General features: G+C 46.0%; 1 protein-coding gene across 3 annotated transcripts in view; it reads right to left on the bottom strand.

Annotated features, from left to right (window-relative positions):
• Window positions 1-18,391, bottom strand: part of EIF2B3 (eukaryotic translation initiation factor 2B subunit gamma) — a 143,825-nt gene that overhangs the window by 4,716 nt on the left and 120,718 nt on the right. For all 3 annotated transcript variants that reach the window (XM_077824626.1, XM_077824628.1, XM_077824627.1), the window contains one exon: window positions 5,648-5,751. In XM_077824626.1, the coding sequence (XP_077680752.1) occupies window positions 5,648-5,751 (104 nt within the window). The remainder of the gene's footprint in view (window positions 1-5,647; window positions 5,752-18,391) is intronic.

Raw genomic sequence — 18,391 nt, 5'->3', positions numbered from 1 at the left:
GAGCAAGAGAGAAGCACCGCTTGCTCGGCTCTCTGCATGGATGCCGTAGCTATCCCTGAGGAGGAAGTGAAGGGAGAGCAGGATGAGGGGAAGCAGCTGCAGTCTGACACTGGCAGGCTGGGGGGAGTTTGGAAGGGGCATGTGGAGATAAAGAAGGGAAGCAGGTGGTGGAGCCAAGGTGTTTGGGTTTACAAGGCAGTAGGGGGTTTGCCAAGGCCTGCTGTAGCTCCCCCGCCCACCCCCCAGCACACATCAGGGGTGACCAAAGTGCGGCCCCCCAGAGTTCTGTGCAGCAGCCTGCCCGCTTGGTCGTCTGACCCAAGGGGAGACTGCAGACGTCGTGAAGCTGGGGTGCCCTGGATCGGTGCTCAGGAGGCTGCAATCTCAAGCAGATGGGCATGGCTGGCCTGGAAATGGTGCTGACGAGGCAAAGGAAGGCAAGGAGAAAAGCTGAGAGAGTAAGCTGTTAATTGAGTCAAAGGAAGCAGCAGCCGCATTGCTCTGCCCAGCAAGCCGGAGGGCCACATGGCAGAAAACTGGGGGTGCCCGGGAGTCAAGTGAGCATCTCTGGAACTCTGGCTGAGCGGTAGGGTCAACACACACCTGGCAGCAAGCCTGCATTAACACTGGTGTGCCACTCTGGAGGATGGTACCCTCAGGATTTGGGCTGACACCGCGAAGGCATACTCTGACTGCTCAATCGTGTTAACCCTGCACACCTGAACCCTCCCTGGGGGGCTGGGCTGTTCGTGTTGGACAGGGTGGGGGGAGGCAACAGGTGGTGAAGCAGATGTCCCTGTGGGTCAGATCAGATTTCCGGTGTGGGGAGGAACAGTTGGAGAGCAGGGGCCACTGGGCAGCAAGGTGGGGCTGCTCTAGGGGGTCTCAGAAGGCAGGTTGGCCAAGGTGATGGGAGAGGGAGTCACTGGGAGCTAGAACCTGAATGGGTGTGGAGGGGGAGGAAGGGGGGGACGGGACAGGGGACAGACTACAGTGGCGTCTTTACTTAGTGGCCTAACAGAGAGAGCACAAGAAAGAGCAGTAGCTCAGGGCAGAGTCGCTCAAATGGTCTGGCTGAAATGAAGGATGTCCTCACTGCACATGCAAGAAACAAGCAGAGCAGAAATGGAAGCGGGTGCTGAATTGTTTGTTGATTCACAGGCAGAGATCCTTGGCTCTTTTCAAAGGAACCAGAATGCCACCAGCAATGCACCTCAGACGCAGCTGGGAGGACTGGCAAGCATGGCAGGAGATTGACTTTTCAGGGGATCCAATCACACATTGGGACACATGGGAGAGAGGCAGATGATGTGGCCAAAGTTCAGAAACCCTGGTAGGAATGACAGTGGGGGAGGATTCTGACATGCTATCAAGGAGATACTTAGCATTTTGATTTTACAAAAGTTGTGGCCTACTGGGCTGAAGAATGGGAAGTGGCTTACACTGAGTTGTTCCCATACTGTTACCATTAATTATCAGCAAAATTACTCCCGCTGGCAGGGGGGAGTCAGAAATGTCAACTTGAAGGACTTTATTCCCCAAGGCAGCATGTGCCTAGTAAGAGGAGCTTGTCACCACAAGAGCTTGCTGATTGCTGTGCTGAGCGCAGGTTGAGTTTTCCTTTCCTTGCGTAGGCAATCAGGGTATTTCTCCAGACTCTTTAATGTGGCTGAATTCTAGGAGTGCACAAATGGTAATTTTCTCTGGATGGAGCATGTGAAAATATTCCCGCAAGGGTAAGAACTGAGGCCTCCCGGGCAGATTTTTCACAATCAACAGGCAGACTATGTGGCAGTTCACTTAACCCTTTCATGCAGTAAGCCTGAATTTCCCCAGCTGAGAATCCCAGGGCTAGCAATCAAAAAGTCCGCAACAGCAGGAAGTAGAGGACAAAGTGTTACTGAATGGATGTCCTAGGGAAATCACATACCACCACTGAAGGCCAGATCTCATACACCATCGTTATCCAGTGTTTGGAAAACAGACATATGGGGATCAGTCAGAAACGTGCCAATGACCATAGGACCCCTGCTTCATTCAGTGCACAGAATGCACCTGCTCTGGGGAAGGGTTAGGGAAGTGCAGGCAGAGAAAGAAGTGTTGTATGGTTACGGTACAGACGGCCATGCAGAGTTTGAGTCTATCCCTGCTTCTGCTACAGAGTTCCTGGGAGATGCTGGGCAAGTCACTTAACTCCAAAGTTTCACAGGTGGCTGATAATTGTGTGTTCGTTGTTTTCTGGGTGCCCAACTTGAGAGCACTCACAGCTCCAAGGGAAGTCGATGGGAGCTTTGCTTTGAACATATAAAGTGCTAGAGAAGGCTAAGTGCTCTGCAAAAATGAAGTCCTCCAACTGGGCACCCAGAATTGGTGGATCCTTTTGAACTTAATCTCTCTGGCCCAGATCCTCAAAGGTATCTAGGTACCTAATTGCCATTACTACCAATGGGCATTAGCCACCTAAATACCATAAGGAGCTGTGCTTGTGTGTCTCATCTGTAAACTAGGGGTAACAACATCCCCACCCCTCACAGGGGTGAGGGAAAACAACACCATGCCTGTTGGTGAAGCTCGCTGACGCTCTGGTGATGAGCGCCACAAAACAGCCTGGAGGAAATCAAGAATTCTGTCTTCACAGGGTTGGAATAGTGCGTAAATCCCAGAGCCACACACTGTTCAGTGAGGAGAAAACCAAATATTGAGCAGCGGCTCACTCCGTGTGCACCGTCCATCCTGTGAGCCGGACAAAAGAGAGCCTGCAATCCCGTGAAGACTGGCTCCTAGAGCATCGCACAAGGGGGCTGAATGAAGGGTGAACGCCCAATCTTCATTCTAGCATTTCCTAACTTCTGGGGGTTTGCTGTGCAACTGTAACATCCTTTGCACATAGTTTTGGGGGGGTGGTTATTTATAGAGCCCCTAAAACATGCTAGCCCCTTAACCAAATGGAGAGGCAAGGGTCCTGCCCCAACGCAACAGAGATGAAGGCTGAGACAACGAGGGCATCAAAACCCAGGGAACAGTGGGGATGTTTAGCATGTGTTTTGCTAGTTCCACACTCCGTGAACCGGTCTCATCTATTTTGTTAACACTGCTTTGAAGGGAAGCTATGTCAATTTACTACTGAAGCCTGGTTTTTGACTGCCTTATACCAGAGGCGTGACTTGCTCTCTGCTGAATCTAGCCTAGTTACTCCCTGGGGAGTTGCACCCACTTACTCCAGGGATATAAAATATCCCTATGTCTATGGCTCTTTTGAGCTCATCTTTTCAAACAGGCTGAGTGTAAACCTAACAACAGAGTTCTGGAAACAGTGAACCTAAAAAGCATTGCAGAATTAAGTTCTTCTAGAACTGCCATCCATCCCTTTACCTCCCTTGTATTCAGCACCAACATGTCTTTCAAACTGCTACCCAGGCCAGGGAGCTTTCAGAAAGCTTGGCTGTTATTTCTCCGCTAACACGTTCCCCCAATTAAGGCATCAAAGTGGCAAGAAAGTGGAGGGTTCCTAAGCATGGTAATAAAACCAACAAGCAAGAGAGGGCTTTCAGGAACCAAGCTGCACAAATTCAGATGTTTACTAAAGCAACACAGCAGCTCCACGCCCACATTGTATCAGTGGCATTTAGCTGCAGCGGGGACTGAGGTCAAGCCACGATTGGAAGAGTGCTGAAGACTATCAGCTCTCAAGCCTCTCGGGTGCCTAATATTCTTTTGATTTTCAGGACCCTAGAGCTAGAGAAGCTTTAGCAGGCTGCCTCCAACCTATCGCCAACAGCTAATGCAGGATTGCTCCCTGTCTGCAGGGTTGTACCACGCCCCGCAGGAAGTGACAGGGGCTCCCCCCACTGCCCTGATCAGATTATTCCACAGCCTCACAGGCCCGACTGCTGGGAACATCTTCCAGCTTTTCAGCCCAACTTGTTTAACTCAACCCCAAGACTCTCAGCTGTGCCGTCTGAACCACCCTACGCATGCCCCATAAGGAAAAGGAGGTGAACTGGTGTGAGTTGGGGTAGCTGGTTTTCTGACATCCTGCTCACATGTAACTGGGTTTCATTTTGCAAAAGGGGTTAGAGAGCCAGTGAATCCAATGGTTCCCGCATCCCCGACTGCTTCGTCAGAGCACTCGGGGGCCGTGAGGAGAAGAGGCAGCGTCTAGGTGTCAGCATGAAGTATTCAGTGATCCATGCGGACAGCAAACTGTTTGATAGGATTCACCAAAGAAACTGAATGCAGCTGATGTTCTCAGACCCCAAACTTACAGCCCAGCTGGAGCTCAGGAGGGCTTTGGGAAACCACATGGTTTCTCAAAACACATGTTTTCTCATCCCTGGAAAACAGCCTCATGCCACTGATAAGTGAAAACTGGTTCATGGCAGAGACTAACAAAACGTGACACAGTTCAGCCTTGTTGGCAATCTGTGCTCAATGGAGCAGCAGCAGGACTGAGGTACACAGGCAAACCTGTGAGGACATGGGGCTGGCAGGCCAGGACTGCAGGAGCAGGAGGTCCTGCCGATTCAAACTGAAGGGAATAGGCGAAAGTGCATATGCTGCAAAACGATGGTGTGCTGGCCTGGTTGTGAGAACACCGGCACGGGGCCGGCCTGCTATATCTGTGGATCACATCCACCATGTAAACACTTCCCTTTCATGAGCAACAGTTTCACTCTTAAGTTTCCAATTAAAGAGAAAACTGTGGCGTAGACAAGTCTACAGCAGGGCTAACAACACAGAGCCCAGGCACTAGAGCCAGTTAAAATTAAAAAGTACACTCTGAACATAAAAGCAAGTAACCAAATCCAGGTCAGAAGGAATGACTTCACATGGAGTCTGTCCAGACTCTCACTTTTGTCATCACTCCACACCCTGAAGTAGAGATCTGCCAGCTCCCCACCCCATAAATATTCATTAAAGCCCGTTTGTGATAGAATCATGTAGACAATCTGCCCTTTGTCATCTGTGAAGGCAGGACAATTTTACTCCGGCAGTTGCCAAGATGCTAGTGCTAACATGGTGTCTCGACTTTACCCATGAGGCAAAGATTGTTCCCTTCCCCAGCGCCCAGAAGGTGCTTTTCATTTGCATAAAACAGAGCTGGTCGCAGGTGCCTTGATAGCTAATATTGAGCAGATTTTAATGCATGTAACACTCAATCCTGACTCTAACGACGTCCCCTTGGCTCAAGAGAGGGATGTGCGCTGGTCCCTGTGGGCAGCGGGACTTTCAAAGGCAAGGGAGGCAGGGGACTGCACGGGTCAACTCGGTGGGCTGCGTTTGTTCCCCTGGATGTTGACAAAGATTATTAGTCAAAATAATGACACTCTGTGCCAATGGGAACCTGCAGGCTGATTGTGGTCTCTGGGAACAGACTATCTCGGGGGTCCAGTGCTGATCTCAGAGATGTCAATGGGAATGTGGGAGCACCAGTCCCTTAACTCCCCTTCATTCAAGAGGATGTCGCTTGGACAAAAAAAATCCATCCTAATGCGACAAGGCCCCATGTTGTGGGAGCAGAACCTGCCCATTAGCTTACTGCTGCATCCAGGTGGAAACAAGGATAAAACCTAGGATAGGAAGTACAGGAAATACCCAGTCCCTTTATTTAATTCTAAGACCATTATAAATAAAGCCCCCTGCTTACACTTGGGTTCCAGACGCTGGCTGCTTCCAATCAAACAGTCCCTGAGGTCAGCTCCTTTCTCTATCACGGCATTATGACAGATGAGGCAGCTCTGGAGGCTGCACCTGTAAGGGGAACACAAAAAGAAGATGGATACAGAATTTAACTAGGGATTCAAGCAAGTGTAATAACTAACTGCTCCACGCTATCCAAGGAGCCTAACACAGGATTCTGTAGGCAGGCCAAGCTGTGATGCAGCCCCATCTTGCCTGGACTTTCCCCAAATTCCACCCGTTCCCTGACCATTGCACTAGTTGCTCTGATAGAACCTTCCCGCCAGCTGTCAGAATGGGTACACAAAGAATGGGTGCACGTAGAAGTTACTGAAAGACAGTTACACTGAGAGATGATTTTTGCATTTAGCTGAGTGGTAACAGGGGAGCATAGGACTTACCAGGGTCCATCTAGCCCAGTTTTCTGTCTCCAACAAAAGCCAGCACCAGATACTTCAAAGAAAGTGTAAGAACCCCACAGCAGGGAGTTGTGGAATAATCTGCCTCCCAAATTAGGTCTCCTCCTAAAGCATGAGGTTCAATATCCCTTCCACAAAACTATTTTTATTTTTAGCATTAATTATTGCAAGTTTGGATATTCTTTTTTTCCAAATAATGTCCCTTTTTGAATCTTGTTAAAATCTTGCTTTCAGTGATTTCCGGCAGCATGGAGTTCCACAGTTTTACATGTGGTGAAGCCCCCAGCCACTCTGATCTTTGCTCAGGAGCATCCCCCTCCTTGGTTAACAGTTTCATTGTTCTGGCAGAATGCTGCAGCCACTGGAGGTCCTGGTGGTTGATGGACAGGCAGTCTATCGCGTAGCTAGATACAGCCAATCCCATGAGGGCTTTGAATGTGGTGTATACAGAGCTCTAGAATTCAGTGCAGAACCATGCGGATGTGGTTGCGGTGACCTGAGTTAAGACAGACTTCCCCACCACCACCTGCCAGCCCTACAAACTCACCCTAAGCTCCTTCCCGCTCACACACCATCATCAGACACAGATTCTGCCACCCAAACTTAGACAGCAATTCTCCTGCTGATGTATGAGCCAGGGCAGAATCCAGCTCCCTCTCTGACAGCGGCACCGGGTCTGCAGGGCTAACAGGAGCTAGAAGGAGCAAACCCTCACTTCAGTCAGTAGAAGTCATCAGCTCAGACCCAGGAGTACACAAGAGGAGGTCTGGGGTGTAAGAAGGGGAAACCATAAACATGTGCTCTGACTACAACCATGCATGAGCCCTGTCCCTCCCCCCGGAGGAAAGGCGATAGGGATTTACTCTGGAGCTGTCCAGCTCAGGTTGCCTTGCCAGGTTTCCATGAAGAAAATGTTAATAAGATAATCAAAGGTGGAAAAGGCACCACCCTGTCACAACTGCTGCCTTCCCTGCAGAGCAGTTTGGAGGCCATCATGTTCCAGGAGAGAGTATTAGCTTAGAAATAATGTTTATCAGTAGAGGTCAGGTTAAGGAATGAATCAGTTCAGCACAGACTGCCCGGTGCTTCTGTGCGTTTTCCTAGCAAGGAAAAACCTATCCACAGCGTGCCCCACGCTCAGGGAGCCTTATCAGTGTGTGAGCACTGCGTGGGCCAGTTCTAGCGGATATCTTCCCAGCCTCACGTAGGGCCCAAACCTGGGCATTCCCAGCACCCCTAACTCCTACTGATTACAAAAGGAATTGCAAGTGCTCAGCACGCATAAGCCTTAACCACTTCCCACTAGTGCACATGTCTGCAGAGAAAGGATTTCAGGAGTGGCTGACAAGGCTCAGACAGGAGAATGCTGGATCTGAGCATGGAGAAAATCTTGGAGGTGGCTCGATAAGAAGAAGCTGGGGTTATAACCTAGAAACTGCTCCTGCAGTCATCATCTTTGTATTGGCATCAATGATAAGCGAGTTTTCCCGCAAAGTGGGTGTGTGGTTGGGGTAGGCTGTGCTGATGCCAGGGAACCAGAGGAAACTTGCTGATGCAGGCCAGGTGCTAGCAAACCAGGGGAAACCTGCCCTTCTTCACCGCCAGTGGGGGGGGGGGTGAGAATTACCACCTCCAAAGCTTATAAAAGCACTCAAGCACTTAGAATTTTAAAATCATTCACAACATTGTCCCCCCAATCCCATAAAATAGCAGCGGATCCAGTTTTTATTGTTCGGGTGGAGCAAAACTTCAACAGATATAAACCCATTTTGTGGGTGTTCCTTGCAATCGCTGACAGATGTAATGCAGCCATTTTGAAACCACTTGTAAATGCCTTTTTAAAAAGTATGCTCTGCAGGCTGCCAAGAGAAGTATTCTGTGTGTTTATTTTATTTTTATTTATTTTTTAGCATAAAGAGAGAGGAAGGAACTTTTATTCTCTTGCAGGGTAAATGTTACATCTCAGGACAAGCCTACTGTGTTCTCTAACTCTTTGGCCACTGTACTTCCTGGCTGTGTCAAATACTCAGTACTATTGTATCCTGGTAAGAGCTCTGATAGCTGTCAATCTGATGAACGCTGTTGCATGTGGTGTACATACACACAGTTGATTTACTGCATTCTAATGGGAACCATATTTTTCTTCCTAAAACGTAGTATATTTTTCAACTTTTCAGCACTGTGAAAATGGATATCTTCTGACCTTAAAACTCGAGGACGACATTCAAACCCACAAGAACTAATTTGAGTCGTTTGATTTACAGCTGAAATTTCAATTAGAATTTGTTTTAAGTGAGATTGCACAGCTGAAAAGTCTGGCAGCTGGGTGTTTTGCTGAAAATAAACAGAAATATGCAGTGTGTGTCTGCATTCTAGAGCGAGTGTTTTGCAAGCCCAGTCCTGCAGTGGTAGCAGATGGAGATGTCGGCTAGCCAAAGCATATTAGTTTGCTCCACAGGTACAATGTGCAAGTGAGAGCGTGAGTATGTGTGTCTCTGAAAGACAGAGAGACTGACTTTGATTTTAAAAAAAGGGAGGGAACAAGAGGAAGAAGAGTAATGGCCAAGGAGGCGGGGGGGTGGGAGGATTACAAGGATTTAGGTCTTTAAGCTGCAGACCACCTAACAAGATCACTCTGAAATGCCACTAATTTCAGTAAAGCCACAGACTACCCCCACCTCTTCTCCCCTCCTCCCTACATTGTAAACAACTAATCCCAGCAGAAAACAACAGAGAGCAAAATGTACACACATTCTGCAACATTCCAGGCCCTTCTTTATCTTCTATTTATTTTTCTAAAAGGTCAGAGATTTGGGGGGGGGGGGGGAAGAGGGGAGAGAGAAGAAAGCCAAAAACGCAGTCCATCTCTTGTGTGGGCTGACTCAATGTCCAAACACAAACAACATGGAGCTTTTATTGCAAAGCAGTCCCTGGACTTGGCATACTTCCCTCCATTCCCCGCCCCCCAATTTGTGGCAAAATCTCATAGCTTTAAACCAGAGGACAGGGTGGTCGATTGCATTTGAAAGAAATGCAAAGAATTGGGAACGAATTCCATCTCCTGTCAAACTTATAAATAAGGAAATATTAGTCCCAGAGACAGACTGATTTACGCAGCCCTGGAACTGCTGACTTTCAGGCTGGCTATCCGTCTATAAATCAAACTCTTAAATCAAATCTGTCAATTGCAGTTGTAACATGTGACTTAAGAAAAGCAAAGCATCTACCACCTAAGGTAGTCAGATCTCCCAGGAATTGTGGTCCTGGATTCTTCTTAACCTTTGCAAAATATGCAATGCTCAGCACACAAGGAACGGTCTGCAGGAATCCAACACACAACCCATAATTACAGGCTACCCACTGATTATTTAGGACTCCGTGATTAGAGTGATGAACGTTCCTGGAAGAAAGGGGCTTAAATAACGGAGGTCAAGACCTCAAGTGGAGCGTTGGCCCTCGACGTACAAGCTTAGGAAGGTATGGATGTCACACGTTTGCCTTACAGCAAAACGGCTGAAATGGAGATGGAAAATATCCAGGGCCGCTAGCTTAATCCAGTTGTGCAACAAAAGGTGATAGGCAACAAGGCAAGCCAGGGATGTTACACATCAGACGGAGGATTTCTCACTGAAAGGCGTGAGAAGTGGAGGAGAGGTTGAACAGGCTCTGGAATGGAGATGTACAAGCTCTAAGAGGGATGGGGTACAGAGCACTGTACCAGAGCTGCACAGCCGGCTGAACACAGGGCAGCACTGATGCATCCCTAAGGAGGTCCAGCCACTCCTGCTTGGCCAGAAAGATGGTAGCCACCACAAGAGGCCATCAGGGTGGCAGATGAAAAGCAAGGAAAGAAAGAGTAAAGCATGGTTCTCTACCAGCTGCCAATACTTTCCAAAGGAGTCCCGCTTAGTCTCTCTCAGCCAGTGACATGGGGGCTATGACACACAATCAAAGGGGTCAAACACTATGATCATGGGGAAAATGGAGAGCTTCCAAGCCAGGAACCCAGAGAATCCTGAAACTTCACTTTCATAAAAATACCTTTTCACGTGTTAATAACAAATTAGGATAATGCAACTCCTCCATTTATACACTCAAGTCAATCCCAAAAACTACAGTAGATGACAACTGAATGCTTAAATTTAAGAGAATTTTTAAAGAAACCAGTCTGTTAAAAGAATATGGGCTTTGATCTCCAGTTCTCCCCCTAGGGGGGTTACACAAAACTCCTACCAACCCCCTAAGTTCTTAAGCAATTTGTATCATCTCTGAGGGTGTATTTGCTGAGGAACTTGTTTCGTGTCTCTTTTCTAGACAGGTATATGTACTGTGCTCATTACCATGGTATGATTGCTTTACACTTCTCCTGCCTCACACCTCTCCTGCATCACCTAAATATTGCACTGTGCATTATATGTACTTGCCTGCATTCATATTTTCCAGTTACAATTCATGGGATCCTTCACATAACTGACGCAGAAGAACTGCCTCTGAGCTACCGTCACTGGTTTTAGAAGGTGAGATACTGGTTTCTGGGCAAGGTGGACTGGGAAGTGGTTCCTCACCTCTGACACTTCAGTTTAGTTACCTCTTGTTGATCTTGGAGTAAGTTCATCCGTGGCCCTTCATTTTAGCTAACGTCCAGTTGTAATACATGGCAGATCCGTTGTAGCCTTTTTCATTGTAGGAACCACAGAGCATCTGGTCTCTCAGGATTCATTCGTTTACAGGTCTTATTTTAAGAGGGCTGTATCGCCCGTGATCACATGGATACTCATCTGATGCAGAAGCCATTTGTTTTTCATTTCAAAGGCTCGAAACAGAACAATTATTCCTTAATTTCCAACTCTGGTTTAATCCTCAGGTTTGCTAGCTGACCCACCCCAGGCAGATGCCGTGCTATTTGGAGTACATAACAGGAAGGCACTCTCCTTGGGATTTTCCAAGGGCAGATCTTTGTGGTATTGTGGGGTGCCCCATTTAGGACATCACATTAACCTTAGTGCAAAGTGAACCCCATTTGAGAAGTCTTTTTCTAAATGTCTGTCTTGCCAATCGAGCCTGGGACCTGACAGCCAAGCCAGGTTCTTTCCTTCTCTCCCATTAGCAGTAAAACAAGTTCCTCATCTCAGTTCTGCCTTAGGCTACATTTGTACACTCTTCATGGTCTTCAAATGACCCCCTCTCTTACACTTGTGCAACCCCATCGTTCCCACAGGAACTTGGTTAACAATTGTGTTGATGCTACAGAAGTTTACCTCACTCTCCCATACCTACGTGGGGGAGATTTTCAAAGATACTTACGTGCAGAATTCCCTTTGGAAGTCAATGGGAGTCAGGTGCTTAACTGCCACATGTGCCTTTGAAAACCTCCCCTCTTGGATCTACACGGCTAGCAGGAGCAGAAACTTACTGGTGTCTCTGAAGCCAGATAACTCTGATGAGACACAAGGATCAGATCAGCTGAGCTGGAAGTGGTCATTTCACATAGTCACTCTTCAGAGTGGAACAATGATTTAAGCTTAACCTCTGATGTAATTTTTATTTGAACCAAATGTTCTGAAAACTGGCAAGAGTTCCTTGTGCTATCAGGGAAACATCTGTATCCATGTTAAAAAAGTGGTAATATATGTAATGCAGCTTGATGTAAAACAACGTTAGCCAAAAAGAACCTCTTTTGGGGGATTAGTGATAAAAGCAGCTCAAACATCCAAAAGATGTAGGTATTTTATGAGGAGGAATGCCCTAAATATATAAAGTGGACTTCAACAGAGTTGAAGGTGGCTGAAAATCAGTCCTCTAAGTAGCTCAAAGATACTCCTTTCTCAAGGTTCCCGGGATGACCCACCTTTTCCATTTAATGGCTGTTGGTTAACACATAATTCACCAAAACCAACAACAACTGCTCAAATGTGCAGACAACACCCAACACCGGAGGCGCAATGAACAGAGACCGAGAGAGGACGGAACCCAATCACAGCGTTACCCGGAGGGATTAGACCTTGCAGTGGAGATTTGCTCAATGTAATGCCCTACGTTCAGGGAGAAGAAATACAGAGCCCAGAACAGGCTGCATAACCCAGCAGCCATGCAGCTCCCATTTAAGAAACTCAGGCCTCAACTTAGCAGAGCACTTACAAACCTACTTAACTTTAAGCATGTACATAAAGTCCATCCCTATTAAGCAAAGTAGTTGAGAACATGCTGAAATATTTCTCCGTAACTGCCCTAATTTGACTACTTCTATAGCTGCCACAGGGAACGTGTGGAAGTGGTGCTGGAGGAGACAACTGCCATCTTAAAAAGTGGGGCATGACATAAAATGTTTGAGGGTCACGGCATGAGCTCAGGTTTATTTCCAGCTTTGCAAACTATTGGGTTCGAAGCAACTGCATCTCCTCATTCCTTCTCATGAGGGGACGTGTTGTAAAACATATTTTACAATGCCACACAAATGGTGCCTTGGCAACGGGATCTCTCCTTTGTGCTGGTATTATCCAAAGGGAAAAATAAGACCACTTCTGTGCTGAACCCCTATAAAATTCTTCATTCCATCCTGGTTTTAATTAGAGCTTTCTTCAAATCGTTCCATTTCATACATCAGGTGCTGATTTAGCACTATCAAGGAAACAACCAATAAACTTCACAATCAATCTGCAGTTAGTAGTCAATCCAGCTTGCTTTGCTTGTTGTTTTCTCCCTTTGTACATGTTCTCATAGAAAGTAGCATTAAATTGGAGACATGTGGTAAACTAGAACAGCATTTAACTAGACACATGTGGTCCCTCTTAAGCCCGTTAGCTGAGTAACAACTACAGCAAGCATTTGTGCTTTCTGCTTCAAGACAGGTAGCTGGAACTTGTTTAACAAAATCCAACATGTAGCTTATTATCTCAGTATGTCTGATCAGGGAAGATCCCAGTTTTGGTCAATATAGAATCAATGGTGATAATTCTTTGCTCATCTTTTGCCCTGTAAAAGCAGGTCATGTCCAAATCTTGCTGCTTACTCCTCCTTACTGGTTTTAAAAGTCATCCTTTTCTTTTTCCTACACACCCAGAACTCCTATGATTTCCCATCCTGATCACTGTAAGCTCCTTCTCTCCATCCCACCTCAGGTTGATATCAAAGACAGCTGCTAAGACCACCTCACCTCGATCGCTGAACCCTGCACTGGCTCCCTCGGGTTCACCACATCAGCTTCTTGTTCTCAAGGCCCTTTACAACTTCATCCGTTTGTTCGCTCACCTTTACTACTCTGACCAGCTTCTCACACACACATTTCTATTCTGTCTTACACTTCGCTCCTTACATGTAGAAAAGCCGCCCTAAAGAGAGACACAAATCCTCCAGATCTCGCCAAATCCACTTCCATTGCAAAGCCCCCAAGGACTCAGCCTATTAACGATGGCACAGATGGGAATTGTTGGAGCTTCATTTATGTAGTTATGAAAACCTGCAAACTAATATATGCATACACATATTTTGTATATGCTTGCTTGTATTCCTCTCCCCTTAATATGTACCTTGTCTACTTAGGTTGGTTGCTAAATGGGGCAGGCACTGTCTCTTCGGATGCATTTGCATAGTTCATTAGCACAGTGGGGCCCCCATCCTAATAGCTGTTACTGCCATAATAAATAGAAATAGAAGAAGAAGAGGAAGAACTATAACTAAGTTTCCTTTAATGAGCCAGTATTCTTTAAAACTCTTCCCTGTTCTTACTAGTGCTCTTCCGGGTCGCAAAATCAGATACAGCAGTCATGGCATTTACTTTGTGATAAGTACATACCGGAGAGCGAGAATGGAAAGGGACGGCTTTACACCCGTGGTTTTCAACCTCTGGTCCGCGGACCCCTGGGGTCCACAGACTATGTCTAACATTTCCAAAGGGGTCCGCACCTCCATTTGAAATTTTTTAGGGGTCTGTAAATGAAAAAAAGGTTGAAAACCACTGCTTTACACAGAGAGGTATGGTCAAATGGCTGTACAGGTAAGAACGTCTCTTTACAAAAATTAGATATCTGAACCCAAAATTCTTAGTGATGTCCAGACACTGCTGGTGTGTGGTCAAACAGCTGAAATTCCGTCCATTGATTTTACAGACCTTCCCTTATAAAGGACACAAATATGCCCCATACCTGGAAATCATCATCAACCCCTTTATTACATACTGTAACAGTCTTAGAATCAAAGGGACAAATTCCTTCCAAGTGTAATGGAGTTCAGTGGAGTGGCATCTGCTTATACCAAAGCATGTAGGTTTTTCTCTCTTCCCCCTCAGCAATGCAGTACTGGAAGAGAGACACACGGAGAGTTCTATCCACGCTGGGTTTAGATGGTATTCATATTTATTTATATAGTGCCAACACGTTATACGCTTTGCAAATACATAAGACGACAAGGTCTTGCTCAGAAGTTTTTACAATCTAATCTATAAACCATACACTTTGCACTCAGGGATGGCATGATATTTAACAGAGGTGGTTTTTACCACCCTGGGAAAAAACAGTTAATCCCAGTTTAAGGCATTTTCTATTTCAAAAACTGTTTCATTAATGCATACCACATTACATGTAGTTTTAGTTAAATATTCAGATTGTGGCTACATAAGGCTACATAGATTCATAGATTCGTTTAGGGTTATACCAATAAAACATAAAACTGCAGTGGGCATAGTACAAACATATGTAACTAGAATACTGAACATTAGAAAGTCTGCATACATTTTGGTTGGGTTTTCCTCTCAAGGAAGTTACAGGGCATGACTCATTTCTGTTTTCAGTATTATATAAACAAAAGTTAAAGCATTCAGTTGTATGAAAACACCAATAATGCAGTGCTGTAGGCTTGCAGCACTAAGCAAGCAGAAGCATGCGAAGTTGCAGACAAGCAGTCTAGGTCCATTCGGCCACGCAGCCCTCTGAGGCAGAAGACCAACCTTGATGTAGTGGACAGACCGAGCCTATTCCTCAGTTCTGAATGGATGTACCCAAAGTTTGGAAAGATTCACTCTGTGTTTGCTGGACACTGATACCATTATTTTTCCCAGGGTTAAGCCTGTATTTACTTTCCTCACCTAATTTTTCCCCAGGAAATTGCCAACTCTGCTTGCACTTGGATTTTATGATACACTGAAGAAAGAGGATACACCGTCTCATCTACAAGGCCTATTGGCAAGGAGAGGCTGACCTTACAGGACTTGAAAGATTGGCATGTTTGTTACTTGTCAAATTTGACAGTGTCCCTTTAAATCTATTGATTATACATACAATATAAAAAATAAATCTGGCTAATATACAGTCAAAGTCAGAACCCTGCTCACTTCAGCAATGAGCTCAACATCACTGCCACTGGTGAGGACTTCCACTAGCACGGAAATGCTCATATCATCATAAGCCACGCACCTAGTTCTGCCTTACACACTACAGTGAGAGTAAGAATCTCACCGAAATCCCGCAACGCTCTTTGCCTGTGCATGTGTCACACTCCGACACACAAGAATTGAAATACATTTGTGCTTTGGGTTTGCCATTGAAAAATTAGTACCATTTCACCACATACGGCACTGTGGTGAGTCACAATAGACTCTCTAGAGCCAAAGCTTAACCAGCACATGTAAAGACTTAGTCACTTACTCTTCATGCCTGTAATGTTCTCTCATTTGAACGTCCCAGAAATTTTTTTTTACTGTCGTTTAGTTGCCAGAAATGACAATCTGTTTAAAATCTTAACTTTGTTATGCTATTTCTTTCAACACCTAGTAAACTCCGGTTAGCTGCACTCAAACAAGCCAGACCATAAAGCAGTCAAGGGCTTTAAACTTGACCTGAGCCACCTTCTGCAATTCCAGTCCTGCACCTCTCCTGAACCGAGATGGCCAGTTGTGTCCGGCTGGCTGGTGAGTGGTGGCTGTTACTCCTTTCTGAAAGGAATCTTTCCCTCCCTGGTCCCTTTTGGCTTTTTGGCATTCTGCTTCAGGAATTAATACCATTTTTTGTTGGGGAATCTTATGACACATCAGTTTCAAATAAAGCCACGCAACTGAGACTGGGAAAACCGTGACATTTCTACAGTCAAAACCTTACAGAGTTGCAAGCAAAGCATTCTTGGGGAGTGGCCACATGAGAGAGCTGAGCACACAAGACATGAAGGGAGATACAGCCCCTCCCCTGAGGACTCTCCAGGTTTAGACCTTAATGTGGCAACTGCATCCATGCAGGTGAGCCCCTGCATCCATGTGGAGCATGCTGACTTCAGAGGGCAAGCGACTCAGGACAGGGGCTGTAATTTGACAAGCCTGGATCCTTCTGGTGCCCATTTTTAACAGATATGTAAACTAAACCCTAGAACAACCTGCCAGTAGGGGCTGGGGTGGATTCGGAATCACCTGAAATCTTTAGCTCACGATTGGACGTCTCTTTCTGAACGATATGCTCCAGCACAAGTAAAAACTATGGGCTAGATGTAATAACTGGATGAAATTCTCTAGCCAGTGTTATGCAGAAGACCAGACTCAATGATCATAATGGTCCCTTCTGGCCTTAAAAAAAAAAATCTCTGAATAATGGCTTTGCTTCCATCCACTCTGATTAAAGCATTGGTGTAGCAGGCGGAGCTTCCTTGGCTTGTACTCAGAAGGTCCAGGCCTCATAGGTGTTGATTTAATTGGGAATCCTGAGGTAATTTTGGATCATAAGCATCTTGCCATCACCACCATGATGGCTTCCTACTTTCTAAGGAAAGTGCCAAACACAGTATCTATGGCTGATGTGGAAACTCTTACTTACCAAGAGTTGGTTATGCCTGCCTGCTGCTTCGCTAAAGGTATTAGTCAAGGATGCAGCAAAATATGTATCTTCAGTTCATCAATCTACCATACGGTTACTATGGTACTGACTTCCAAAATTCAACAAGACAATTCTAAAATAGTGTTTAGTTATAAAGCTGGTCATGAGCCTTGTGCTACTTTGTCTGAGCTCCTGACGTCTTGCGCCCTCAACTAAGCTCTGAGCTACCCAAGAACCAGAATCTTCCATTATGTTCCCATCTCTCGAATTTTTCCCAGCGAAACTCTTGGATTCCACGTCCAAAGAGCAGAGATGATGCACAGGGTACTTCCGGTAATTATAACACTAAGAGTGCATTTTTACACACCTATGCCCATCCACACCCCTACCTGCAAATCTTCAACGGCCCTCTCCATGATTATTACCACAGCTCATAGGAGGCCAGTCATGGACCTGGACCCCACACACAGAACAGAAACACAGTCCCTTCCCCAAAGAGTTTACAATCCAAATAAATCCCACAGTGTAGAAAACTGAAGGATCAATCAATCAAGTCTCAAAACCTTGAGCCAAGATTTCAAAAAACTGGGGCTAAGGTTAGGCTCCTAAATCCATATTGAAACACCTAAAGTAGCAGCCTGATTTTCAGAGAGGTCAAGCTTTGCGGGGAGCTGCTGGGAGCGATGATCTAGGTAAGCGACCACAGCTCCAGCGTACTTCCGAGGCACTGCATGAAACAAGTTTAGGGAGCTCAGTTCAGAATCATGATGGTTACAAAACTGTTTCCAAGCAGTACTTTCTGTTCAGCAGAGGGACCAGGATGGAATTTAGTGATACCAGCTCTCTCTGTAATCAGCACTGTCTCCCCAGGTAGCTAGTTTCAATCACCATCAGGCTGGCACTGTCGTGGGTGCTTGCACTATAAATGACCTGTAGTCAGAGGACTTTTACATCAAAGACTTTCAGACACACAAATCTCAGAACCCCTTGGTACTACACCTCCTCCACCCCAACCAAAACAATAAGTAGAAAGGTCAGCCCCAGCTGCTAGACAGATTGAAGATGCTCACAGCTACTGTGCAGTGTAGATAGAGAGGCAGGAGTTTTCAGGTGACTTATTATTTCAGCTCGATTAGTAGTTTTCCTCTATGTAACTCAGTGCAGTCATTTGTCACCGAGCTCCAGGGAGCTGTCCAGAGGGGAACAAGAACATTTTCCACACTGCAGCATGTCACCTGGGCACTCAGCATCTCTCAGCACTTGCACTGTTCTATGAATTACCTCCTCTAGCAGCTTTCAGCTGCCCGTCTCTCCAAACTTGGTCAAGCAAGTCCATCATTCAGCACATATGTAATACTTGTTATTTTATTGTCTAACTGATGGAAGAATTAGCTGTGCAGTGGGAAACACATTAAGGAGGAACTGCTGATTATTTTCCCTACGTTATTAACTTCTTTAATCCTTTTGTAATCTCTTATGACAAGGATTCATGTCCACCCAAAT

Source organism: Eretmochelys imbricata, chromosome 8 (genome assembly GCF_965152235.1).
Source record: "Eretmochelys imbricata isolate rEreImb1 chromosome 8, rEreImb1.hap1, whole genome shotgun sequence".
NCBI classification, from domain to species: domain Eukaryota; kingdom Metazoa; phylum Chordata; order Testudines; family Cheloniidae; genus Eretmochelys; species Eretmochelys imbricata.
This window is presented reverse-complemented; position numbering and strand designations above follow the sequence as displayed.